Below are 27124 nucleotides of genomic sequence, written 5' to 3'. Positions count from 1 at the left end.
CCCTAGCAACGGATAAGCACAGCCCCGCCCCCTCCCCGGGGCCCTAGCAACGGGTAAGCACAGCCCTGCCCCCTCCGCGGGGCCCTAGCAACGGGTAAGCACAGCCCCCCCCCCCCCTCGGGGCCCTAGCAACGGGTAGCCCTCTCAGTGGTTAGCAGTGCAGTACTCACCCTCTCTCTCTCCCCGTCTCTCAGAGGTGACCCTCTTCGCCCCGACTCTGATCTCGGATAAGATTCTGCTGCGCCTCCTCAAGCACCCCGAAGTCATCCAGGAGATTCACTTCAAAGAGGACGACAAGAAGAGAGCCGAGCATTACCTGTACCAGCGCAGCCGACCCACGGACTACTTCACACTGATCCTGCAGGTACCAGACCCCCTGACCCTGACCCTGACCCTGACCCTGACCCTGACCCTAACCCTGTACCAGCGCAGCCGACCCACGGACTACTTCACACTGATCCTGCAGGTACCTGACCCCCTGACCCTGACCCTGACCCTGACCCTGACCCTGACCCTAACCCTGTACCAGCGCAGCCGACCCACGGACTACTTCACACTGATCCTGCAGGTACCTGACCCCCTGACCCTGACTCTGACCCTGACCCTGACCCTGACCCTGACCCTAGACACACTGGCGTTGATCAAGCTGCTAGTAAACCCTGGACTGGATAACGCTGCTATCCTTGTCTGAGTTAATGGAAGATCATTTTTTTGACTAACAAGCCCAAAGTGTCATTAGAAGAGAAATTTACTGTGGGGAATTTATATAAATGCCCCCCTCTCTGCTCCTTCTCCCCCCTCTCTTCTGCTCCTCCTCCCCCTCCCTCCCCTCCTCTCCCCCTCTCCCTCCCTCCTCCCTCTCTCTCCCTCCCTCCTCCCTCTCTCTCCCTCCCTCCTCCCTCCCTCTTCTCCTTCTCCCTCCCTCCCTCCTTCTCCCTCTCTCTCCTGATTTTATAAGCGCTACTCCCCCATTTTTAAATCTCACCGTCGCTAATCCTTCTTCTGCACAGTAAACAGCCGATCCTCAAGACGGCTCTGATTTGAATCTGCAGTAACAGCTCCCCCCTCTCTCTCTCTTCAGGGCCGGGTGGAGGTGGAGGCTGGCAATGAGCACATGAAGTTGGAGACGGGTCCTTTCTCTTACTACGGGGTCATGTCCCTCAGCACCCCCCACGCTCGGTGAGTATAGACACCAAACAGACAGAGGAATCCGTCTGCACGGCATTGCAGCGTCTCTGGCTTGGGGTCTGCAATAGCGGTTTGTCACTGCCCTCTTGTGGCTACAGCTGGTAACTACATTTCAGTCTGCTGCTGATGTTGATGCTGGAGCTTTTTTCAATTCATCTGCATTCTATAGAGTGTGTGTGTGTGTGTGTGTGTGTGTGTCTGTCTGTGTCTATATATATATATATATATATATATATATATATATATATATATATATATATATATATATATATATATATATATATATATATATGTGTGTGTATATCTTAGTATCTTTCTGCACCTGTGCCAAAATCTTTTCATTCATTCCCCCTCCCTCCCTCTTCCTTCCTTTCTTTCTTTCTTTCTTTCTTCTGTCGTTCTTCTCTCCCTGCTTCGTTCCCCCTCTCCAGTGCGATGCTCTCGTCCCAGACGCATGTCTCGAAAGCGCGCCTCTCTGTTCTCGCGGGGCTCAGGTAACGGGACAGTGCTGCTCGAACCCGTCTCCGCTTGGGCACACGCTGCCCCTCTGCTCTCTGTTACTTTTATCAAGGAGGCTCGCTGGGCCAGCGGTGAGAGAAAGGGGTTCTGATACCAGGAGGTTCAAATCCCGGCTCAGCCGCTGACTCCCTGTGTGTGTGTGTGTGTGTGTGTGTGTGTGTGTGTGTGTGTGACCCTGAGCAAGCCACTAAACCTCCTTGTGCTCCGTCCTTCGGATGAGACGGAAAACAAACGAGCTCCTATTGGAAGTGACTCTGCAGCAGCAGTAGTTGTTGATGCATAGTTGCTTTGGATAAATTATTATTATTATTATTATTATTATTATTATTATTATTATTATTATTAACACCCCAAAGCCTTTGACTGCAGGGAGTAAATTAATCACAAGTTTCCAAAAGCAGCCACAGCTCTAGCGGAAACGTTTGCCATTGAATTTACACTGAAGACACTGAGAGAGACTTCTAGTGGAAACGTTTGCCATTGAATTTACACTGAAGACACTGAGAAAGACTTCTAGTGGAAACGTTTGCCATTGAATTAACACTGAAGACGCTGAGAGAGACTTCTAGTGGAAACGTTTGCCATTGAATTAACACTGAAGACGCTGAGAGAGACTTCTAGTGGAAACGTTTGCCATTGAATTCACACTGAAGACGCTGAGAGAGACTTCTAGTGGAAACGCTTGCCATTGAATTTACACTGAAGACGCTGAGAGAGACTTCTAGTGGAAACGTTTGCCATTGAATTCACACTGAAGACGCTGAGAGAGACTTCTAGTGGAAACGCTTGCCATTGAATTTACACTGAAGACACTGAGAAAGACTTCTAGTGGAAACGTTTGCCATTGAATTTACACTGAAGACGCTGAGAAAGACTTCTAGTGGAAACGTTTGCCATTGAATTTACACTGAAGACGCTGAGAGAGACTTCTAGTGGAAACGTTTGCCATTGAATTTACACTGAAGACACTGAGAAAGACTTCTAATGGAAACGTTTGCCATTGAATTCACACTGAAGACGCTGAGAAAGTCTTCTAGTGGAAACGTTTGCCATTGAATTTACACTGATGACACTGAGAAAGACTTCTAGTGGAAACGTTTGCCATTGAATTCACACTGAAGACGCTGAGAAAGTCTTCTAGTGGAAACGTTTGCCATTGAATTTACACTGAAGACACTGAGAAAGACTTCTAGTGGAAACCTTTGCCATTGAATTTACACTGAAGACGCTGAGAAAGACTTCTAGTGGAAACGTTTGCCATTGAATTCACACTGAAGACGCAGAGAAAGACTTCTAGTGGAAACGTTTGCCATTGAATTTACACTGAAGACACTGAGAAAGACTTCTAGAGGAAACGTTTGCCATTGAATTTACACTGAAGACGCTGAGAGAGACTTCTAGTGGAAACGTTTGCCATTGAATTTACACTGAAGACACTGAGAAAGACTTCTAGTGGAAACGTTTGCCATTGAATTCACACTGAAGACGCTGAGAGAGACTTCTAGTGGAAACGTTTGCTATTCAATTTTATTAAGTTTATTTTGGTATTTTATAGTCACAAAACACCGTTTCACAAACTCAGTCTTTTTGTTCTTTAGTAATTTACACTCCTGCAGTAAAAGGCTTATGGAATATAAATCCCAATACTTTTTTTTTCTGTTTTGTTTTTTTTCTGTTAAACTTGGTTTGCTCTGTGCTGAGGCTTCATCAGCTAAGCAACTGACTCACTTCCCAGCACAGCTGCCTGCCTGCCTGCCTGCCTGCCTGCCTGTCTGTCTATCTATCTATCTATCTATCTGTCTGTCTCTCTCTCTCTCTGTCTGTGTCTCTCTCTCTGTCTGTGTCTCTCTGTTTGTCTGTCTCTCTCTCTCTCTGCTTGTCTGTCTGTCTCTCTCTGCTTGTCTGTCTGTCTCTCTCTCTCTGCCTGTCTCTCTGCTTGTCTGTCTGTCTCTCTCTGCTTGTCTGTCTGTCTGTCTCTGCTTGTCTGTCTCTCTCTGCTTGTCTGTCTCTGTCTGCTCGTCTGTCTCTCTGCTCATCTGTCTCTCGGCTTGTCTGTCTCTCTGCTTGTCTGTCTCTGTTCGTTTGTCTCTCTGCTTGTCTATCTGTCTCTCTCTCTGTCTGTCTCTGCTTGTCTGTCTCTCTCTGCTTGTCTGTCTCTCTCTGCTCGTCTGTCTCTCTGCTCATCTGTCTCTCGGCTTGTCTGTCTCTCTGCTTGTCTGTCTCTGTTCGTTTGTCTCTCTGCTTGTCTATCTGTCTCTCTCTCTGTCTGTCTCTGCTTGTCTGTCTCTCTCTGCTTGTCTGTCTCTGTCTGCTCGTCTGTCTCTCTGCTCATCTGTCTCTCTGCTTGTCTGTCTCTCTGCTTGTCTGTCTCTGTTCGTTTGTCTCTCTGCTTGTCTATCTGTCTCTCTCTCTGTCTGTCTCTGCTTGTCTGTCTCTCTTTGCTTGTCTGTCTCTGTCTGCTCGTCTGTCTCTGCTCATCTGTCTCTCTGCTTGTCTGTCTCTGCTTGTCTGTCTCTCTGCTCGTCTGTCTCTCTGCTCGTCTGTCTCTGCTCGTCTGTCTCTCTGCTCATCTGTCTCTCTGCTTGTCTGTCTCTGTTCATTTGTCTCTCTGCTTGTCTATCTGTCTCTCTCTCTGTCTGTCTCTCTGCTTGTCTGTCTCTTTGCTTGTCTGTCTCTCTCTGCTCGTCTGTCTCTCTGCTCGTCTGTCTCTGCTCGTCTGTCTCTCTGCTCATCTGTCTCTCTGCTTGTCTGTCTCTGTTCATTTGTCTCTCTGCTTGTCTATCTGTCTCTCTCTCTGTCTGTCTCTCTGCTTGTCTGTCTCTTTGCTTGTCTGTCTCTCTCTGCTCGTCTGTCTCTCTGCTCGTCTGTCTCTCTGCTCGTCTGTCTCTCTGCTCGTCTGTCTCTGCTCGTCTGTCTCTCTGCTCGTCTGTCTCTGCTTGTCTGTCTCTCTGCTTGTCTGTCTCTGTCTCTCTTCACTGCGTGTGTCTTGTTTAACTGCACGGGATTGTAATCCTGAGGAGCTGCGATGAATCAGATTCAGAGACTACGTTTTCTTTTTTCTTGGTTTTGAATCTCATCCTCCCCCCCCTCTCTCTCTCTCTCTCTCTCTCTCTCTCTCTCTCTCTCTCTCTCTCGCTCTCTCTCTCTCTTCTCAGAGTTTCGCTCCCCCTCTCACGTTGCTGGTCTGAATCGCTCCGTCTCTCTGAGCTGCACGGACCGGTCCGAGTCACTGTCCGTCGGCGGGAGCAACAACCAGCTCAGCAGCACCCCCTCCCTGCAGGCGCTGCAGTACACCCCTGACTTCAACGTGCGCGCTCTCACTGACCTGCAGTTCATCAAGGTGAGAGCCAGAGACTGAGAGACCCTGTGTGCGTCTCAGAGAGACGAGAGAGAGACAGACCCTGAGACACACAGAGAGAGAGAGGCCCTGAGACACAGAGAGAGAGAGACCCTGAGACACAGAGACACACAGAGAGAGACAGACCCTGAGACACACAGCGAGAGAGAGAGGCCCTGAGACACCGAGAGAGAGAGAGAGAGACCCTGAGACGCAGAGAGAGAGAGAGACACTTAGACACAGAGAGAGAGAGAGGCCCTGAGACACAGAGAGAGAGAGAGATCCTGAGACACAGAGAGAGAGAGGCCCTGAGACAGAGAGAGAGAGGCCCTGAGACACACAGAGAGAGAGGCCCTGAGACACACAGAGAGAGAGGCCCTGAGACACACAGAGAGAGAGGCCCTGAGACACACAGAGAGAGAGGCCCTGAGACACACAGAGAGAGAGGCCCTGAGACACACAGAGAGAGAGAGAGGCCCTGAGACACAGAGAGAGAGAGACCCTGAGACACACAGAGAGAGAGGCCCTGAGACACAGAGAGAGAGAGACCCTGAGACACAGAGACACACAGAGAGAGACAGACCCTGACACACAGAGAGAGAGGCCCTGAGACACAGAGAGAGAGGCCCTGAGACACAGAGACACACAGAGAGAGACAGACCCTGACACACAGAGAGAGAGGCCCTGAGACACAGAGAGAGAGGCCCTGAGACACAGAGAGAGAGACCCTGAGACACACAGAGAGACAGACCCTGAGACACAGAGAGAGAGACCCTGAGACACACAGAGAGAGAGAGGCCCTGAGACACACAGAGAGAGAGAGAGGCCCTGAGACACAGAGAGAGAGAGACCCTGAGACACACAGAGAGAGAGGCCCTGAGACACAGAGAGAGAGAGACCCTGAGACACAGAGACACACAGAGAGAGACAGACCCTGAGACACACAGAGAGAGAGGCCCTGAGACACACAGAGAGAGAGACCCTGAGACACAGAGACACACAGAGAGAGACAGACCCTGAGACACACAGAGAGAGAGAGGCCCTGAGACACACAGAGAGAGAGAGGCCCTGAGACACACAGAGAGAGAGAGAGGCCCTGAGACACAGAGAGAGAGAGAGAGAGGCCCTGAGACACACAGAGAGAGAGAGACCCTGAGACACAGAGACACACAGAGAGAGAGAGACCCTGAGACACACAGAGAGAGAGAGGCCCTGAGACACACAGAGAGAGAGAGGCCCTGAGACACACAGAGAGAGAGAGGCCCTGAGACACACAGAGAGAGAGAGGCCCTGAGACACACAGAGAGAGAGAGAGGCCCTGAGACACACAGAGAGAGAGAGGCCCTGAGACACAGAGAGAGAGAGAGAGAGAGAGACCCTGAGACACAGAGAGAGAGAGGCCCTGAGACACACAGAGAGAGAGAGGCCCTGAGACACACAGAGAGAGAGAGAGGCCCTGAGACACACAGAGAGAGAGAGGCCCTGAGACACAGAGAGAGAGAGAGAGAGAGAGACCCTGAGACACACAGAGAGAGAGAGGCCCTGAGACACACAGAGAGAGAGAGAGGCCCTGAGACACACAGAGAGAGAGAGAGACAGACCCTGAGACACACAGAGAGATACCCTGAGACACACAGAGAGAGAGAGGCCCTGAGACACACAGAGAGAGAGAGAGGCCCTGAGACACACAGAGAGAGAGAGAGACAGACCCTGAGACACACAGAGAGATACCCTGAGACACACAGAGGCACGAAGCCCACCCTCTCTACCTAACCCACAGCCCTGTCTGTGTGTCTCTGTGTGTGTGTGTCAGTCTCTCTCTGTGTGTCTATCTCTCTGACTGTCTGTGTGTCTGTCTCTCTCTGTGTCTGTGTGTCTCCCTCTCTGTCTCTGTGTGTCTGTCTCTCTATGTCTGTGTGTGTGTGTCTGTCTCTCTGTCTGTGTCTGTCTCTCTGTCTGTCTGTCTGTTTGTCTGTGTGTCTGTCTGTCTCTCTGTCTCTGTCTGTGTGTGTGTGTCTGTCTCTCTATGTCTGTGTGTGTGTGTGTGTATGTGTGTCTCTGCGTGTGTGTCTAGCTGTCCACATGCAGAAGTGAGGCCCTTGTTGTCAGTGTCAGTGTTAATATCTGCCTCAGACCCGGCTCTCCTGTGAGTCAGCACCTCGGGAGGTTCTGATCCGATTCCTCCCCCCGCAGATCACCCGGCAGCAGTACCAGAACGGGCTGATCGCGTCCCGGCTCGACAGCACGCCACAGTCCCCCGAGCACACACACATCGCCATGGAGACACGCTTCAGTGCCGAGAACGGACCGGACGAGACTACCAGCCTGCTGAACGAGCAGAACAGCGCGGTGCAGAGCGGAGCGAACCACAGCACCGACTCCACTGTGTAACACAACACAACACAACACAATACAGATAACCACAGCACCGACTCCACTGTGTAACACAACACAACACAACACAGATAACCACAGCACTGACTCCACCGTGTAACACAACACAACACAACACAATACAATACAGCCCTTTCCACAGTCCATACAGCCATCTACAGAGGAGACAGGAGACCCACACACACACACACACACACACGCACACACACAGGAACCCCAGGACAGGAGGGATGCAGCCTCCTACTCAACCCAGAGCAGCTCAAACATCGGCTGCTGGAAAGTGTTTTTTTATGACGGAGTTGCCGAGTTTTGAAAAGCAGCTGGTTTGGATCGGGTTCCAGTATGGATGCTTCACCCGGATATTGCTGCAGCCTGCAGTCCCCCAACTCGCCCAGCAGAGGGCAGCGTGACCCTGTGGATTACAGCAAAGCTATCCCGGTCACAGGCAGCAGGGGGCGCTGTTGGGAAGCAAGGGAATGTGGAATTATTTAAAAACTATTATAATTAACAAAAAAAAAAAAAAAAAAAAAAAAAAACTGCAGCTTTTAAAAGAACAGCCATTTTGGGATCTTCTTAATCTGAACAGCAAGCCAGCAATAATCCACGAACGGGCCTGGACTGGAGCGGGCCTGGACTGTGTTCTGAATAACAGCCAGAGAAAGGTTGCGTTTCCCTCCCCGCTCATGTTCCCGAGCTGTGAGCAGGTTTGAACCCTGACTCTGCCTAGAAGTCCGACGAAAATCTGAATAATAATAATGATGATGATGATAATGATTCCTAATATTTCAATTTGAAACCCGTTTTTCAGTAGAGGTGTGCTGCAGAGAAGCATCAGAACACAAGGAGGCTCGGGGGCCCAGCGGTTAAAGAAAGGGGTCTTGATACCAGGAGGTTCAAATCCCAGCTCAGCCACTGACTCCCTGTGTGTGTGTGTGTGTGACCCTGAGCAAGTCACTGAACCTCCTTGTGCTCCGTCCTTCGGATGAGACGTAAAACAAACGAGCTCCTATTGGAGGTGACTCTGCAGCAGCAGCAGCAGCAGTTGTTGATGATGCAGAGTTCACCCCCCTAGTCTCTGTAAGTCTCTTTGGATAAAAGCCTCTGCTAAATGACTAAATAATAATAATAATTCCAGTGCAGTCCTCCTACAATGCGATATTCGACTCGACCAGCAGGTGGCACTGTGGTAAAAAGTTCAAAACCCAGGTTAATCAAAATCATCACATTTAAAGGGAAATGTTTATTATTCTCTGGTTTTTTTTCTCTTTTCTGGTGAGCGGGGGAACGAAAAGTCTTCCTGTTTTTGTTTTTTTTTCCAGTACTGTATGTATTCGCCTTTTAAGAGATTGAAATTCCTGTATTTCCCTTTAAGAACGCGATTCCAATTTGGCAACATATAATCATGATGATAATGAAGTTACGATTGCTTCACCATTAATAATAATAACAATAATACTAATAGTATATGAATATATATTTTTAAATGAAAGATTGAGAAAGAAAAAAAAAAAACTATATTTAAAGGAGAGGTGGTTTTAAAGGAGAGGTGGTTTTAGCCACAGCTCTCTGATACGAAGGTACAATTGCTTTATGAATTTCTATTTGCACTTTCTGTTTTTTTCTGGATTCAATGGTGGCGGTTTTGTACTTGGGGGGGGGGGGGGGGGGAGAGTCTTAGATTTATTTATTTGGTGGGGAGGGGGTGGGGTGTGTTTTGCAGTTCTCCTCTGTCAGCAGCAGGGGGCGCTGTTGTGCTGTTCCTCTCTGTGGTGCAGTTCCCCACTGTCAGCAGCAGGGGGCGCTGTGGCACGTCTCTCTGCGCTGCCTGGGGCCGGTATACTGTGTCTGAAATCCGCGAGGGCTGTACAAGCATTCCAATCAGACTTGGGGGTCCATTCCAGTTCCAATTCCAGTTCCAGTTCCAGTTCCAGTTCCAATTCCAATTCCACTGCAGTGATTGCTATTACACTAAAGCACGCTAAACCGCGCCCCACATTAGCATGCTGTAGTCTGTTTATTCTAAATAACCAGCAATAATAATCACAGGTACAAATACAGACTATACTACAGAACTGTAATGTTTTCAATCAGTGTGGGGTGGGGTGGGGGGGGGGGGGGGGTTCTGAAAGCGGCTGAAGATACGAGGAGGAGGATCGCTCGGGTGTGCTTGAACTGCAGTCCGTCAGTCATGTCATCTCATTGCAGTTCCATTTGAATCGCCTTGCATCAACAGTGCTGATCTGAGCCGACTGAACCTGAGAGAGAGAGAGAGAGAGAGAGAGAGAGAGAGAGAGAGAGAGATAACAGCGCTTTCCAGAAGGGGACCCCAATAACAGAACCGCAGTAATAATCATGACCATGTAAACTTTGTAAATGTGGAGGAGGAACCGCGTGCAAAGCTTTTAGAACGGATCTGCACAGTGTAGACGGGTTTATTTTTCTGGACGATAATTCTTTTTTTTAAATTGCAAAGAAAAAAAAAAAAAAAAATGTATAGATATATATATTATTGAATGGTGATTGATTCTGAAGCTGCTGGACTGCAGGGCAGTGGGATCTAAACAGGAAGTAATCCGGATCGGGGTCAGTTCCAATTCCAGTTCTCAATTCCAATTCTCAATTCTCAATTCCAATTCCAATTCCAGTCGTCAGCGTTCTGTTTAAAATGAGATTCTCACAACAGTGGCAGCAAATGACTTCGATCGAAGACTCTGTCTGTCTGTCTGTCTGTCTGTCTGTCTGTCTGTCTGTCTGTCTGTCTGTCTGTCTGTCTGTCTGTCTGTTTGTTTGTTTGTTTGTTGGTCAATTAAACTGGGGCTTCAAAACGAAAGCAGCTTCACGATCGCGACGCTGAGGACGTCTCTGAAATATCAGCTCCAGTCCCTTCAGATGGAGCTGGGAATGGATTTTAAAATGGAACTCACCCCGACCTGTGATGTAATACTAGAGATTGCTTTTTAGTATTGGAAATAATAATAATAATGATGATGATGATATAATAGATTTTGAAGAGATTTATTACTGTGTATTTATTTTGTATATTTTTGTGATTTCTTTCGCCCCTGTTTCTTTAGCACTGTGGACTGTCTTCTCTGTTCGGTGTGGTTTTTATTTCATTGTTGGCATTTCTGTTTTTCACGGTTTTGTCGTCTCTTCTGTGAGTTCATGTTGCACCAAAAAAAACCCTCTTCTCCTCACTCCAGGGTCTCCGGAAAGGGGGATCCGCGACGGCTTGAACGTCCGCTCTGTCGAACCCGGGGTCACAAACAAAGGGCCGTGTCTCCCACAGCGTTTCCTCCAGCTTTCAGTGAGCGCCTTTTGAAAGCTGAGTGATGTAATTCAGTGGACTTTGTACCATTAAGATGAATCAACCCTTTCAATGAAGTCTCTCTCAGCGTCTTCAGTGTAAATTCAATGGCAAACGTTTCCACTAGAAGTCTTTCTCAGTGTCTTCAGTGTCAATTCAATGTCAAACGTTTCCACTAGAAGTCTTTCTCTGTGTCTTCAGTGTCAATTCAATGGCAAACGTTTCCCCTAGAAGTCTTTCTCAGTGTCTTCAGTGTCAATTCAATGTCAAACGTTTCCACTAGAAGTCTTTCTCAGTGTCTTCAGTGTGAATTCAATGGCAAACGTTTCCACTAGAAGTCTTTCTCAGCGTCTTCATGGAAAGGTTTCTAGTCTGAATGGTTTGCTGTTTCTTTCAGTGTTTCTGAACCCGGTGCTATCAGGTGTTTAAGCGCTGTGGCTGCTTGTGCAGGTAGCTGTCATTGTTGGATTGGTTTTGTGTTTCGTTTTTTCCCCTGGTACACGTTTGGGGTGGAACTGGAGTCTCTTCTGCTTGTGGCTCGTTTGTGTGAAAGCAGCTGGAAACCACGCAGATAATTCCATTAGCATTCCTGTGAGTTTCAGAAATACGACAGAAAGAAAGATTGTGTGTTGAATTAGATTTTAATTATAGGACCACTATTTTTTTTTTTGAAGAACCTATGGGTGGAGCTCCACTCCTCCGGATCTCTCTTCTCGATTGGCTGTGACTGCACAGCAGCTCATTAATAATGTATGTCATGGGCGTGGCTAAGCAAGGTCTGCTCTAGAATGTTAAGCCGAGGGAACACGGAGACGCTTTGCGGCTTGGGACCTGGTTTCAGGAGACTGGAGTTCAAGCCCCTGCACGGCGCACCAGGCAGGGAGACTCGGGACCAGGTTTCAGGAGACTGGAGTTCAAGCCCCTGCACGGCGCACCAGGCAGGGAGACTCGGGACCAGGTTTCAGGAGACTGGAGTTCAAGCCCCTGCACGGCGCACCAGGCAGGGAGACTCGGGACCAGGTTTCAGGAGACTGGAGTTCAAGCCCCTGCACGCTGCACCAGGCAGGGAGACTCGGGACCTGGTTTCAAGCCGCTGTTCCTGAGAGAGTGGCTTCGTGTTCTCTCAGCTTCCTGCTATGAAGAGCAGCTATTGATCAGTCTTTTCTTTCCTATTGTTCTTGTGACTTGTCTTCCAGAATCATGTTTATATACAGCGTGTGTTCGGAGTGAAATGGTGAAGTGTTTTTTTTTTCTCTGTTTTCACCTCCAAGACCCAATTCTTGGATTTTTTCCGAAATGTTATAGCTTGTCTTCTTTTTTTAATGTATTTCTTTGTTTTTTTACACCTGGTGTTATAAAGAGGCTTGGGGCGCATTTCTGCGCTTCCGTTAAAGACGGAGCTTCAGACTTTATTTGAGCGATTTCGAGAGTGACGGATCAGGGGAAAAAAATTGAATTTCTGTTACCGGAACTAATTGGGGACCAGGCAGAGTCCTGATAACTGAATTGTCCTGATAATGAATTGTCCTGATAATGATTTGTCCTGATAATGAATTGTCCTGATAACTGAATTGTTCTGATAACCGAATTGTTCTGATAATCGCATTGTTCTGATAATCGCATTGTCCTGATAATCAATTGCATGACTTTCCCAATCAAGAAAGCTTCTAAAAACATCTAACAATTCTCCCCTTTGCCTGTAAAACCTCAAACCCGCAGCTCTGCCCTGTTGTGCACGTGCCCGCAAGGGAGGGATGAGCTGCGCATTTTCGTTAAGGATTTCATACAGAGCTTTCGAAGTGATTCCAGAGTCAAGGTTGGAGGTCACTTCCTTTTTATCCTTTTTCCAAAAAAAAAAAACCAAACACCACAATTCCTGTTCCCTTTTAATCAATTCCAGCACGTTACAGATCTCAGTTCCAGTCGGCAGCGTTCTGTTTGAAACGAGATTCTCACAACAGTGGCAGCAAATGACTTTGATCGAAGTCTCTGTCCGTTTAAACTGGGGCTTCAAAACGAAAGCAGCTTCACCATCGCGACACTGAGGACGTCTCTGAAATATCAGCGCCTGCGAAGAAATGGATTTTCAAAAGGTACTGGAATTGAAAACCCGCGATTGACTCGGACGCTGTACAGAGAGTGGATCCAGTATCGCAGCGCTGGCTTCGGGGTCTGATCATCTGTGTCTCTGGTTTTGTCTTTCTGTTAAGCCCAGGGAACGCGGAGACGCCGTGCGGCTTGGAACCTGGTTTCAGGAGATTGGGGTTTCAGGGTGCTGCGCGGCACACCAGGCAGGGAGACTTGGGGTTTGATACAGCACCCTCAAACTAGGTCTCCCGGGGGTCTCCAGGAAGCAGGTTTCAAGCTCCTGAGAGAGAGGCTTCGTGTTCCCTCGGGTTTAGTTTTGCACATGCAGTTTGGGGCCAGTCACTTTATAGAGGGTCTGAATCTCATGTAAGAGTTTCTTTGTGACAAGGAGACCAATTAAAAAAAAACTCTATTTATATACTTCCATTGTTTTCTTTCTGTCAATCAGCTGCACTGTCTGTTTATTTATTATTATTATTATTATTATTATTATTATTATTATTATTTTATTTAATGATCTGTTTAAAATTCTGCTCAGGAATTCTGAAATAAATCAAAATAATAAAGTCATGTGATCTTCCTTATGAAAGTTTCCCTCAGTAAAAGCATTGCAAAGTGTGATCATGCACAGCATGGTAAAGCATAGGGAAGCATTGTAAAGCACAGAGAGGTCTGGTAAAGCATAGGGAAGCATTGTAAAGCACAGAGAGGTCTGGTAAAGCATAGGGAAGCATTGTAAAGCACAGAGAGGTCTGGTAAAGCATAGGGGAGCATTGTAAAGCACAGAGAGGTCTGGTAAAGCATAGGGAAGCATTGTAAAGCACAGAGAGGTCTGGTAAAGCATAGGGGAGCATTGTAAAGCACAGAGAGGTCTGGTAAAGCATAGGGAAGCATTGTAAAGCACAGAGAGGTCTGGTAAAGCATATTAAAAAGCAAACCATGGTAAACTGTGCATAGTATTATAATCATGGGAAAGGCACAGGAGAAGCTGCTAATTTACTATGGCAAACTTTTATAAGGGAATGTTCAGTCCGCTTCGGAATTCCAGAACCTCGACAGTCCCCATTCCGACCAATCACAACGCGCGGCCAAAGTTCTGTTCTGAAGTGCAGGGGGTTCTAATTGAGGAAGGAGCCACTCTCTGCAGAGAAGAAGGGAAATCAGAGATGATATTAAACTGGACTGACAGTGTTCTGAAATGTGTTTCCATGACAGCAGATTTCACGTCATTTCTGAGGTTAAAATTCAAGGGGATGAATTCCGGACCACTGTGAGAGTGAAGTGAGGAAAAATCACTTTGATTTTGTGTTGTTAGATTTTATTTTTTATTTATTTTATTATTTTTTTCGAGTGTAAATGTACCGTCCTAAAGAGCTCTTGTCTCTCACTCTGTAACTTGAAATGTGTGTACATAATGTTTTATAATTCCTGTCTGAAACGAGTTTTGAAAAGGGGCAATAAAACCAAACAAACAGATTATTAATAAACCCGAGAATATATTTCTCTATTTAAAAAAAAAAAAAAAAAACAGGATCCTGTCGTCTCATTTCACATCCAGAAACTAAAACCTGACATTCTTGTTTTTTCCAGAGTCCGTTTCTGTTTGGTCACTTTTTTTGGGGTGTTTTTTTTTTTTTTCAATCTGAATAAAATTGTGCGGACGACATTCCTGAGTAAATATTTCTCAAGAATCCAGTCTTCGGTGTGTTTTGCTTGAGGACAAAAATGAGAGAAATGCTGAGTGTGGCAACAGACAGGTTCTCAAATACATCCCCCATGCAGTCAGGTTTTGTATTATTGTAAAACAGTCTGTGTGATCTCTATGGAGTTTGAGAAAAACAAAAACAACATTATTATTATTATTTATTTCTTAGCAGACGCCCTTATCCAGGGCGACTTACAATTGTTACAAGATATCACATTATTTTTTACATACAATTACCCATTTATACAGTTGGGTTTTTACTGGAGCAATCTAGGTAAAGTACCTTGCTCAAGGGTACAGCAGCAGTGTCCTCCCCACCTGGGATTGAACCCACGACCCTCCGGTCAGGAGTCCAGAGCCCTGACCACTACTCCACTACTCCATACATTCTGCATTATAAACTAGATCCGTTCGATAGGAAACTGAACCTGGTCGACCGGAGGGGTGGAACCCTGATAGCTGTTCCATTAAAAGCAAAACGACTTCCAGGGTACGTATTTCATTTTAGGCCATCGTTTGTTGTTTTAATTAAAGAATATTTTTAATGTCATTGTATTTATTTTTTTTAAGGCAGAAGCAGTTTGATCTACAAAGTCGCTGGTTAAAGTGAGCGGGCTGGACAGTGACTGGTCAGTGACTGGTACGGGACAGGGCTGGTCAGTGACTGGTACGGGACAGCGCTGGACAGTGACTGGTACGGGACAGGGCTGGTCAGTGACTGGTACGGGACGGCTGGTCAGTGACTGGTACGGGACAGGGCTGGACAGTGACTGGTACGGGACAGGGCTGGTCAGTGACTGGTACGGGACAGGGCTGGTCAGTGACTGGTACGGGACAGGGCTGGACAGTGACTGGTACGGGACAGGGCTGGACAGTGACTGGTACGGGACAGGGGTGGACAGTGACTGGTACGGGACAGGGCTGGACAGTGACTGGTACGGGACAGGGGTGGACAGTGACTGGTACGGGACAGCGCTGGTCAGTGACTGGTACGGGACAGGGCTGGTCAGTGACTGGTACGGGACAGCGCTGGTCAGTGACTGGTACGGGACAGGGCTGGTCAGTGACTGGTACGGGACAGCGCTGGTCAGTGACTGGTATTGGAGTCTATGTATTGGTGTCTGTGTGTTGGTGTCTGTGTATTGGTGTCTGTGTACTGGTGTCTGTATTGGTGTCTGTATTGCAGTCTGTATTGGTGTATGTGTTGGTGTCTGTATTGGTGTCTGTGTATTTGGTGTCTGTATTGCAGTCTGTATTGGTGTCTGTGTGTTGGTGTCTGTGTATTGGTGTCTGTACTGGTGTCTGTGTATTGGTGTCTGTTACAGGACAAAGGGTTTGTGGTTTTAAGGACTGATCTGCACGCGTGGTTTCATTGTATTTGATTTCGTGTTCTTTTCATAACGGCTCGTATTCACAGAGCTGTGCCCTGCTTCACCTCCCTGCACCGCAGACTCCTACACAGGACTGCCTTTGGTACGTTTCATTAGTCTAGGCAAAGGAGAATAATAATAATAATAATAATAATAATAATAATAATAATGCAACGGTTATGTTAAAAAGAAAAAAAACGTTTTTTTTTTTTTTAATAAATTAAAATAGTTTTTTTTTTTCCTGCTAGTTTAAATATTTCTGCACGGGTGGGAGCGAGGGGGGGGGGGGGGGGGGGCATAACAGCTGTGTAGCAATCATTACAACAGCAGATAAGCGTCTTAAATAATAATATTTTTTTTAAAAGCACGCACTGTCTCTTTAAGTTCACATTCCAGACCCGAACTCGTGCAGCAGCTGCGAGCGGATTCCTGTTTACACCGCGGCGAGACCCGACATGAACAGGGGAGGCGGGGCCAGGCTGCCCTCGCCGTCTTCTGATTGGACCGCCGGCCGTGAGCCCCTTGTCCGATTGGACTGGCTGCTGGATAACCGCCTTACAGGCAACTGGCGCCATTCCGGCTCGCACGCGGGGGGGGGGGGGAGCAAGCGCCGAGGACGAAGCGGAGCCAAGATGGCGTCCCGCCGCGACGCAGTTTCCTGACTCCTGCGGGTTAAGCGCCGCTCCGAGGCGAGGGCTGTCTCTCCGGAGAGCGGCGTCATGTGACCCCGTCACCAGACCCACCCTCAGCTGCCCTATTCCAATATGGTGGCCGGCTTGGCGGACCTACGAGTTTGTTTCACGTACCTGTTTGTCTCCGGCTTGTGGCTCGGCGCCCGCGGCCAGGTCGCCCCGCAAGTGCTGGGGCTCAGACTGGAAGACCCCGGCACGTCCGTGTCTATGAGGGACGGGGTCGTCAAGGCGCCCCTAAAGTCTGCATTCGTGCTGCGGCTGTACGGATCACACCTAGCAAACGAAACCTGGCCCTGGGTAGCGTTTGCGGGCAAGGAGCAGGGGGAGGGGGAGACGAGCGGCGGGGACAGCGGCGCGTCTCCTTCCCCGGGACAGGACGACCCGTGTCGGGAAGCGCGACTGAGGAGCGCGTCACGACTTCAGGTGCTGGGAGAGTTCCTAGCCGATGGGGACAACTCCGGTTTGTTGACCGTGCAGACGGACTCCGGCAGCGGTGCCAGCGCGATTACAACAAGCTATTACCTGTGCGTCCGAGTCGGACCCGGGGACGAATGGGCGGCTTACCAGGGCAAAGACACCGTCTTTCAAGTCCAGGAGACCGACGCAAGTTCCACCCACACCGATGCCATCCCGGTGTGGGGGCTAGTGGTCGCGATCGTTCTCCTCCTGGTCGCCTCCGCCGTCTTCAAGGGCTTGAACCTGAGCCTGCTGTGGCTGGACCCGCTGGAGCTGTACGTGCTGCACACCTGCGGATCCGAGAGGGAGAAGAAAACAGCCCAGCGCCTGCAGCCCGTCCGGCGGAGGGGTAACTTTCTGCTCTGCGCCCTTCTCTTCCTGGGCGCCCTGGGGCAGTCCGCTCTCGGTGTCCTGTTCTACCGGGCTTTCAATTCGGTAGCTCCCGCCGTTTTCCTCTGCGGGTTCCTGGTCTTCACCGTAGCCGAGCTGCTCCCGCACGTCTTGTGCTCCCGGTACGGGTTCAGGCTGGCCCCGGGGGTGGCGTGGCTGGCGCAGCTGACCATGCTGCTCACCTGCCCGCTCACCTGCCCGCTCGCCCTGCTGCTGGACCTGGGTCTCCGGAGGGACATCAGCACCTGCGCGACCCGCGAGAAGGTGATGGACCTGATGCGCTCCAACAGCGACCCGTACCAGGAGTTCGTGAAGGAGGAGTTCAGCCGGGGAGCGCTCCGCACCAAGACCGTGCAGGATGTGCTGACCCCTCTGAAGGAGTGCTTCATGCTGCAGGCCGACACCGTGCTGGACTTCGGGGTCATGTCGCGGATCATGCAGAGCGGCTACACGCGGGTGCCGGTGTACGAGGAGGAGAGGTCCAACATCGTGGACATCCTGTACGTCAAGGACCTGGCCATGGTGGACCCGGAGGACCGGACCCCGCTGAGCACCATCACCAAGTTCTATAATCACCCGCTCCACTTCGTGTTCGACGACACCAAGCTGGACGCCGTGCTGGAGGAGTTTAAGAAAGGTGTGCTATTATTATTATTATTATTATTATTATTATTATTATTATTATTAATAAATGAGTTTCAGGGATGGGAATCAGACTCCTATTGCACAGCAGTGTCACCCAGTCCAGGTTTTACTAGCAGCTTGATCAGCCCCAGTGTGTCTAGCTAACAAGCTCAGGTGTGTCTGATTATTAAACTCACAGTGAAACCAGGACTGGATCAGACTGCTGTGCAACGGGAGTCTTATTCCCATGTCTGCGTTTGACTGTGCAGCAGTATCGCACTGTGCTGGACTCTGTACTGTGCTGTGCCAGTATGTGCTGTGCTTGAATGAACTGAACTGTTCTGTGCAGTTCTGCTCTGTGCTGTGCTGGTTGTACTGTTCTGTGCAGCTGTGCTGTTCTGTGCAGTTCTGCTCTGTACTGTACTGTGCTGTGCTGGTTGTACTGCTCTGTGCAGCTGTGCTGTTCTGTGCAGTTCTGCTCTGTACTGTGCTGTGCTGGTTGTACTGTTCTGTGCAGCTGTGCTGTTCTGTGCAGCTGTGCTGTTCTGTGCTGTGCAGTTCTGCTCTGTGCTGGTTGTACTGTTCTGTGCAGCTGTACTGTGCTGTGCAGTTCTGCTCTGTACTGTGCTGTGCTGTTCTGTGCAGTTCTGCTCTGTACTGTGCTGGTTATACTGTGCTGTGCTGGTTGTACTGTTCTGTGCAGCTGTGCTGTGCAGTTCTGCTCTGTACTGTGCTGTGCTGTGCTGGTTGTACTGTTCTGTGCAGCTGTGCTGTTCTGTGCAGTTCTGCTCTGTACTGTGCTGTGCTGGTTGTACTGTTCTGTGCAGCTGTGCTGTTCTGTGCAGTTCTGCTCTGTACTGTACTGTGCTGTGCTGGTTGTACTGCTCTGTGCAGCTGTACTGTTCTGTGCAGTTCTGCTCTGTACTGTGCTGTGCTGGTTGTACTGTTCTGTGCAGCTGTGCTGTTCTGTGCAGTTCTGCTCTGTACTGTGCTGTGCTGTGCTGGTTGTACTGTTCTGTGCAGCTGTGCTGTTCTGTGCAGTTCTGCTCTGTACTGTGCTGTGCTGGTTGTACTGTTCTGTGCAGCTGTGCTGTTCTGTGCAGTTCTGCTCTGTACTGTACTGTGCTGTGCTGGTTGTACTGCTCTGTGCAGCTGTGCTGTTCTGTGCAGTTCTGCTCTGTACTGTGCTGTGCTGGTTGTACTGTTCTGTGCAGCTGTGCTGTTCTGTGCTGTGCAGTTCTGCTCTGTGCTGGTTGTACTGTTCTGTGCAGCTGTGCTGTGCAGTTCTGCTCTGTACTGTGCTGTGCAGTTCTGCTCTGTACTGTGCTGTGCTGTTCTGGCTGTACTGTGCTGGTTATACTGTGCTGTGTTGGTTGTGCTGTTCTGTGCAGTTCTGCTCTGTACTGTGCTGTGCAGCTGTGCTGTTCTGTGCTGTGCAGTTCTGCTCTGTACTGTGCTGTGCAGTTCTGCTCTGTGCTGTGCTGTACTGTGCTGGTTATACTGTGCTGTGTTGGTTGTGCTGTTCTGTGCAGGAATGTAAATCCTCATCAGTAGTGTTCCCGCAGCGAGCAGCACAAAGGGACACAGGGATTAGAGGCTCCGGGAATCCGCTAGGAATGTTCCACTGTGTGCGCGCCTCCCTCCGACCAGGAAAACAAGGGAGCAATCCGGCTCCAAACCCCATCAAAATCCCTTTTAATTAAACTGGGATACCAGCATAACTGTGTGTGTGTGTGTGATCTGATTCTCTCTCTCTCTCTCTCTCTCTCTCTCTCTCTCTCTCTCTCTCTCTCTCTCTCTCTCTCTCTCTCTCTCTCTCTCTCTCTCTCTCTCTCTCTCTCTCTCTCTCTCTCTCTCTCTCTCTCTCTCTCTCTCTCTCTCTCTCTCTCTCTCTCTCTGTGCAGGTAAGTCTCACCTGGCGATCGTGCAGAAGGTGAATAACGAGGGTGAGGGAGACCCTTTCTATGAGGTGCTGGGGCTGGTCACTCTGGAGGACGTCATCGAGGAGATCATCAAGTCTGAGATCCTGGACGAGTCCGACATGTATAGTGAGTGCCTCTCCCCCTTCCCCTCCCCCTCTCCCCACTCACTCTCCCCCCTCACCCTCTCCCCGTTCACACTCCCCTCTCCCCCTCTCCCTCTCCCCTTTCACACTCCTCTCCCCCTTCCCCCTCTCCCCCCCCCTCTCCCTCTCCCCATTCACACTCCCCTCTCCCCCTCCCCCTCTCCCCTTTCACACTCCTCTCCCCCCCTCCCCCTCTCCCTTGTAGTAACACGCCCTGAGCTTCACCTTCTTCCACTCCTCCTTCCAGACCCAGGTTCTGTGATTTCAGGAGTTCAGAGGCCTCAGCGGTGACCCTGCTTTGTTGTATTTATAAACCTGTCTAATCCAGCATCGACTGGGACCAGTGACAGGATGCTGGATTACAGAGGCGCTGTGAAACATCCAGATCCACAGCTACCGCCACGCCCACAAGCATTGCATCACCGCTTCAGAGTCTTCCACATACTTAACAGAACAAACTGACAAATTGAAAAAGGTGACATTTCGAAATCTAACATGAAATGCTACTGTAATACTATTATGGCTTCCGGTAGGCTCTTTTTTTTGCTTGATCATTGTGTAGTTTCTTTGATCACATGATGTTACATAAAAAATATCTAAATTATGTTCATATAGTTTTTAAATAATGTCTCAATCCTAAGACTTTTGACCAGCAAACTACTTGAACTTTAGGACTGAGACATAATTAATTATAAAGCAAAACAAAAAGCTATATGAACATAATTTAGATATTTTTTATGTAACATTGTGTAATCAAAGAAACTACACAATGATCTCGCAAAAAAAAAAAAAAGTCTACCGGAAGCCATGATAGTATTACAGGAGTATTTCATGTTAGATTTTGAAATGTCACATTTTTCAATATTGTTGTCAGTTTATCCTTTTTAAGTATCTGGAAAACTCCAAAGCGCTGGGTGTGCAATTCAATATGTTAGCGTCACATTATTCAGCAGCTTTCATTCCACTCTATGAAGCAGAGAGTTCATTCTTGTCACACTTGTACTTGCTAGAACCAAAGTCATTGTATTTATCTTGCTCTTAATTGTATTAATACTTGTACTGTGATTCTTGAAATGTATTTTTGTTTACGACTGTAAGTCGCCCTGGATAAGGGCGTCTGCTAAGAAATAAATAATTCTATATAGAGGGTGAGATACAGAGCTGTATAGAACACATTCGGCTGAGTTGCTCTGTGTAATAATCTGCCCCCTGCCTGTGCTTGTGTGTGTGTGTGTGTGTGTGTGTGTGGCAGTGAATCGGACAGTCAGCCCTGGGCTCTGTGTGTTCGCTGTGCTGAGCCTGCCCCCCTCCCTCTCTCCCTGCAGTGGAGTCGAAGGTGAAGAAGACCCCGGCCCCCATGGGGACCCCCCTCGGGAGGCGCAGGGAGGATGTGTCTCTCTTCAAGCTGCCTGACGCAGAGCTCAAGGTCAAGACGTCTCCGCAGCTGCTGCTGGCCACCCACCGCTTCCTCTCCAGAGGCAAGTCCACACACCCTGAGATACACCCTGCACTGAGATACACACTGAGATACACCCTGAGATACTGCACTGAGATGCACCCTGAGACTGCACTGAGATGCACCCTGAGACTGCACTGTGAATACACTGACTGCGTGTGTGTTTCTAATTCTCTCTCTCTCTCTCTCTCTCTCTCTCTCTCTCTCAGAGGTGGATCTCTTCAGTCCTCTCCGTGTCTCGGAGAAGATTCTGCTCCACCTGCTCAAGCACCCGAGCGTCAACCAGGAGCTCAAATTCGACCCAGCGGACCGTCTGAGCGCGGCACACTACCTGTACAACCGGAACCACCCGGTGGACTACTTCATCCTCATCCTGCAGGTAAACCCTCCTCTCGAACCCTGAGCCACCCCGTCGACTGCTTCATCCTCATCCTGCAGGTAAACCCTCCCCCTCTCTCCTCACGAACCCTGAGCCACCCCGTCGACTGCTTCATCCTCATCCTGCAGGGAAACCCTCCCCCTCTCTCCTCTCGAACCCTGAGCCACCCCGTCGACTGCTTCATCCTCATCCTGCTAAATATGTTTCACTGTGCAGTAGTGTTGCAGTGTGCTTGACTCTGTGTCTCTGTGTTTGACTCTCTCTGTGTTTGACTATCTGTCTCTCTGTGTTTTGATTCTCTCTGTGTTTGACTCTGTCTCTCTGTGTTTGATTCTCTCTGTGTTTGACACTGTCTCTCTCTGTGTTTAACTCTCTCTGTGTTTGACTCTCTGTTTGATTCTCTTTGTGTTTGACTCTGTCTCTGTGTTTGACTGTGTTTGACTCTGTTTGACTCTCTGTGTTTGACTCTGTCTCTGACTCTGTGTGTCTCTCTGTTTGACTCTCTGTGTGTTTGACTATCTCTCTGTGTTTGACTCTGTGTTTGACTCTATCTCTGTGTTTAACTCTCTGTGTTTGACTGTCTCTCTGTGTTTGACTCTGTCTCTCTCTGTGTTTGACTCTGTCTCTCTCTGTGTTTAACTCTCTGTGTGTTTGACTCTCTGTGTGTTTGACTATCTCTCTGTGTTTGACTCTGTGTTTGACTCTAACTCTCTGTGTTTGACTCTGTCTCTCTGTGTTTGACTCTGTCTCTCTGTGTTTGACTCTGTCTCTCTCTGTGTTTGACTCTGTCTCTCTCTGTGTTTAACTCTCTGTGTTTGACTCTGTCTCTCTCTGTGTTTGACTCTGTCTCTCTCTGTGTTTGACTCTGTCTCTCTCTGTGTTTAACTCTCTGTGTGTTTGACTCTGTCTCTCTGTGTTTGACTCTCTGTGTTTGACTCTGTCTCTCTGTGTTTGACTCTGTCTCTCTCTGTGTTTGACTCTGTCTCTCTGTGTTTAACTCTCTGTGTGTTTGACTCTGCAGGGTCGAGTGGAGGTGGAGATCGGGAAGGAGGGGCTGAAGTTTGAGAACGGAGCCTTCACCTACTACGGAGTTTCTGCGCTCACATCGCCCTCTTCAGGTGAGTCCTCCACACGTCGGCCAGGCTGACAGCAGCGTCGCACGATGGGTCCGAGTGAGAAACACAATCGACGAGGAGCGAGAGGAAGGCGGAGTCAGCGTGATGTAATAGACATGAAACACAGATTACAGGCGGTCAGTCTGCCCAGGATGCATTGAGGGCTGTCTTATTAAAAACAGCAAACATGTCGATTCCTATTGAAATAATACAACAAAAAAACTTCCTTGCCAGGTATGTGCAAGTTTGAATTGCGCAGGTACCCTGTTTAGAGAGACCCGAGTTATATATACTATTACCAGCTCGTGAATGTCTTCTTACACACTGTGGCTAATCAAGCTTGTAGTAAAACCTGGAATGGATCAAACTGCTGTGCAACAGGAGTCTTATTTCCATCCCTATTATTATTATTATTATTATTATTATTATTATTATTGCTGGGATGGGAATAAGACTCCCATTCAGAGCAGTTTGATCCATTCCTGGTTTCACTAGGAGTTTAATAATCAGACACACCTGAGCTTGTTAGCTAGACACACTGGGGCTGATCAAGCTGCTAGTAAAACCTGGACTGGGTGACACTGCTGTGCAGTAGGAGTCTGATTGCCAGCCCTGGTGTGTGTTTATCTCTGAATGTTTGAATTGAGTAACAGGTTTGATGTCTTAATTTGCTTCGTCTGTCCCCCTCAGGACACCAGTCCCCTGTGTCCACGCTGCACCAGTTTGATTTCGGGGACAGCCTCCCATCCTTGTACTGTCCTGACTACACGGTGCGCGCGCTCACAGACCTGCAGCTTGTGAAGGTACGATGGGGGCTGTGCGCACGTCAAACAGGATTCTCTGTATTTATTGTGTGTGTGTGTGAGGGGGGGTGTCGGGGTGTGTATGTCTCTGTCTGAGGGGGGGTGTCGGTGTGTTTCTGGTCAAACTGGAATCCCTGTAAGTTCCAGGATGTATGGAGGCACACTGTCTCCTTCATTGCAAGAATGACTTGGATAAGCTAATGAAATATTCATTTTGAGGTAGGTAATAGTAATTGCTTTGGTTAGTAAATGGTTTGAATGTAATTCTCGCTCTCCCCTCCTCCTTCTCTCCCCCTGTTCTCCCCTCCTCCTCCTCTCCCCCTGTTCTCCCCGCCCCTTCTCGCTCTCCCCTCCCCTTCTCTGCCCCTTCTTTCCCCTCTGCTCCCCATTTCCCCTGTCCTTATTTCCCTCCCTTCTCCTCCTCTCCTCTCCCCCTCTCCCCTCCCTTCTCCTCCTATCCTCTTCCCTCCCTCTCCCTCTCCCTCTCCCTCTCTCTACTCTCTTCTTCCCCTCTCCCCTCCCTTCTCCTCCTCTCCCTCTCTCCCCTCCCTTCTCCTCTCCTCCCCCTCTCCCCTCCCTTCTCCTCCTCTCCTCTCCCTCTCTCTTCTCCTCTCCTCCCCCTCCCCTCCCTTCTCCTCTCCTCTCCTCTCCTCCTCTCCCCTCCCCAGGTGACTCGGCTGCAGTACTCGAACGCTCTGGCTGCCTCTCAGGTGCACGTCTCCCCCCCCAACCCCCCCGACAGCATGGAGCTCCAGATCGTCCCGAGCAGCCAGACCCGGCTGCTGAACGAGAGGAACGCCGGCCCAGGTGAGAGCAGAGAGCAGCTCCCTGTGTGACACACCGTACGCTCCTGCATTCCTCCCAGGAGAGCATAGGGAAGCATTGCAAAGCACAGAGAAGTGTAGTAAAGCATAGGGAAGCATTGCAAAGCACAGAGAGGTCTGGGAAATCATAAGGAAGCATTGTAAAGCACAGAGAGGTGTGGTAAAGCATAGGGAAGCATTGTAAAGCACAGAGAGGTCTGGTAAAGCATAGGGAAGCATTGTAAAGCACAGAGAGGTCTGGTAAAGCATAGGGAAGCATTGCAAAGCACAGAGAGGTCTGGGAAATCATAAGGAAGCATTGTAAAGCACAGAGAGGTCTGGTAAAGCATAGGGAAGCATTGTAAAGCACAGAGAGGTCTGGTAAAGCATAGGGAGGCATTGTAAAGCACAGAGAGGTTTGGTAAAGCATAGGGAAGCATTGTAAAGCACAGAGAGGTCTGGTAAAGCATATTAAATAAACAAACCTTGGTAAACTAACCCTTATAAAAGTGTCCCCTAGTAAAAGCACAGCGCAGTGTGATGCAGGTCAGTGAAAGCACAGGGCAGTGTGATACAGGGCAGTGTGATACAGCACAGTGAAAGCACAGGGCAGTGTGATACAGGGCAGTGTGATACAGGGCAGTGTGATACAGCCATGATCTGATTCGCTCTCTCCTGTCTGTTACTCCTCCTCCTCTCCGTTCCTCTACACCACGAGCCCTGGGGAGAGCAGAGGAGGAGCTCGAAGGGGGGTTCTGCTTCCCTACAATACTCCAGCACGTGCTCGCTGCTTTCAGAGCTGTGCGTTCGGGGGAACCTGTGGGGTACAGCACTCCCAGATTTATTATATATATATATATATACATAGAGAGAGAAATCAAATCTGGTGTCAACTTCTTTCCTGTCTCTACTGCTGTGCTGACTAAAACTGGTTTCTTTATTTCTCTCTCTCCCTCCCTCTCTCTCTCTCTCTCTCACCCTCTCTCTCTCTCTCTCTCTCTCTCTCTCTCTCTCTCTCCCCTCTCCCCCCGCTCGTTCTAGTGTTCCCTGAATGCTATTCAATCTTTGACACACTCGAGTGCTTCAGTTCACACTGTGTGCACAAGGTGTCTGGCTGGTAGGTGCTGTGCTGACTCCCCCCTCTCTCTCTCACCCCCCTCCCCCTCTCCCTCTCCCTCTCCCTGTCTCCGTCTCTCTCACCCCTCACTCTCCCCCTCTCTGTGTGCACGAGGTGTCTGGCTGGTAGGTGCTGTGCTGACTCCCCCTCTCCCTGTCTCCGTCTCTCTCACCCCTCACTCTCCCCCCTCTCTGTGTGCACGAGGTGTCTGGCTGGTAGGTGCTGTGCTGACTCCCCCCCTCTCTCTCTCACCCCCCTCCCCCCTCTCCCTCTCCCTCTCCCTGTCTCTGTCTCTCTCACCCCTCACTCTCCCCCCTCTCTGTGTGCACGAGGTGTCTGGCTGGTAGGTGCTGTGCTGACTCCCCCTCTCCCTCTCCCTGTCTCTGTCTCTCTCACCCCTCACTCTCCCCCCTCTCTGTGTGCACGAGGTGTCTGGCTGGTAGGTGCTGTGCTGACTCCCCCTCTCCCTGTCTCTGTCTCTCTCACCCCTCACTCTCCCCCTCTCTGTGTGCACGAGGTGTCTGGCTGGTGGGTACTGTGCTGACTCCCCCTCTCCCTCTCCCTCTTTCTGTCTCTGTCTCTCTCACCCCCTCACTCTCCCCCTCTCTGTGTGCACGAGGTGTCTGGCTGGTGGGTACTGTGCTGACTCCCCCTCTCCCTCTCCCTCTTTCTGTCTCTGTCTCTCTCACCCCTCACTCTCCCCCTCTCTGTGTGCACGAGGTGTCTGGCTGGTAGGTGCTGTGCTGACTCCCCCTCTCCCTGTCTCTGTCTCTCTCACCCCTCACTCTCTCCCTCTCTGTGTGCACGAGGTGTCTGGCTGGTTTCATTCATTCCCAAATCCACTAATCCCAAATCATTCTTCCGCTGCTCGGAATTAACAATCTGGAACGGCTGTGTGACTTTCAGAATTGAATTGGATTTTATTTTTTTTGTTATGGTGTGAATCCAGCATGACAGCGCTGTGCAGACAAGGAGAGCGCAGCTCAAGGCTTGCTCTGCAGGTTCATGTTGTTTTTAATAACGGTTCTTATCGTTCATTGTTGCTTTGAATCCATTTTATGACTCCCTCATAACTCCTAACATGAAGTCATAATGCGAAATGAAACTGTGTTTAAAAAAAATTAAAAAAAATAAAAAATATACACGCACACTGACACGCGCACACACACACACTGACACACACTGACGCACACTGACGCACGCACACACACACGCACACACTGACACACACTGACGCACGCACACACACACGCACGCACACACACACTGACACACGCACGCACACACACACACATGCACACACTGACACACGCACA

General features: G+C 49.3%; 2 protein-coding genes across 2 annotated transcripts; both read left to right on the top strand.

The window, feature by feature from the left end:
- Positions 1-158: 158 nt before the first annotated feature.
- On the top strand, positions 159-8897 carry LOC131727262 (metal transporter CNNM4-like; the record flags this gene model as incomplete). The annotated part of the gene is made up of 4 exons (XM_059018797.1): positions 159-364; positions 1082-1179; positions 4863-5047; positions 7238-8897. Coding segments are annotated over 3 exons (449 nt in total), but the record flags the coding sequence as incomplete, so codon positions are not given.
- Positions 8898-16567: 7670 nt separating this feature from the next.
- LOC117970680 (metal transporter CNNM3-like) lies at positions 16568-25808 on the top strand (the record flags this gene model as incomplete). Its single annotated transcript, XM_059018798.1, is given in 8 exon segments — positions 16568-18083; positions 19975-20118; positions 21461-21613; positions 21801-21970; positions 22992-23088; positions 23776-23888; positions 24557-24695; positions 25733-25808. Coding segments are annotated over 8 exon segments (2303 nt in total), but the record flags the coding sequence as incomplete, so codon positions are not given.
- Between the last annotated feature and the right edge of the window lie 1316 nt (positions 25809-27124).

Source organism: Acipenser ruthenus, unplaced genomic scaffold (genome assembly GCF_902713425.1).
Source record: "Acipenser ruthenus unplaced genomic scaffold, fAciRut3.2 maternal haplotype, whole genome shotgun sequence".
Lineage (NCBI taxonomy): Eukaryota > Metazoa > Chordata > Actinopteri > Acipenseriformes > Acipenseridae > Acipenser > Acipenser ruthenus.
This window is presented reverse-complemented; position numbering and strand designations above follow the sequence as displayed.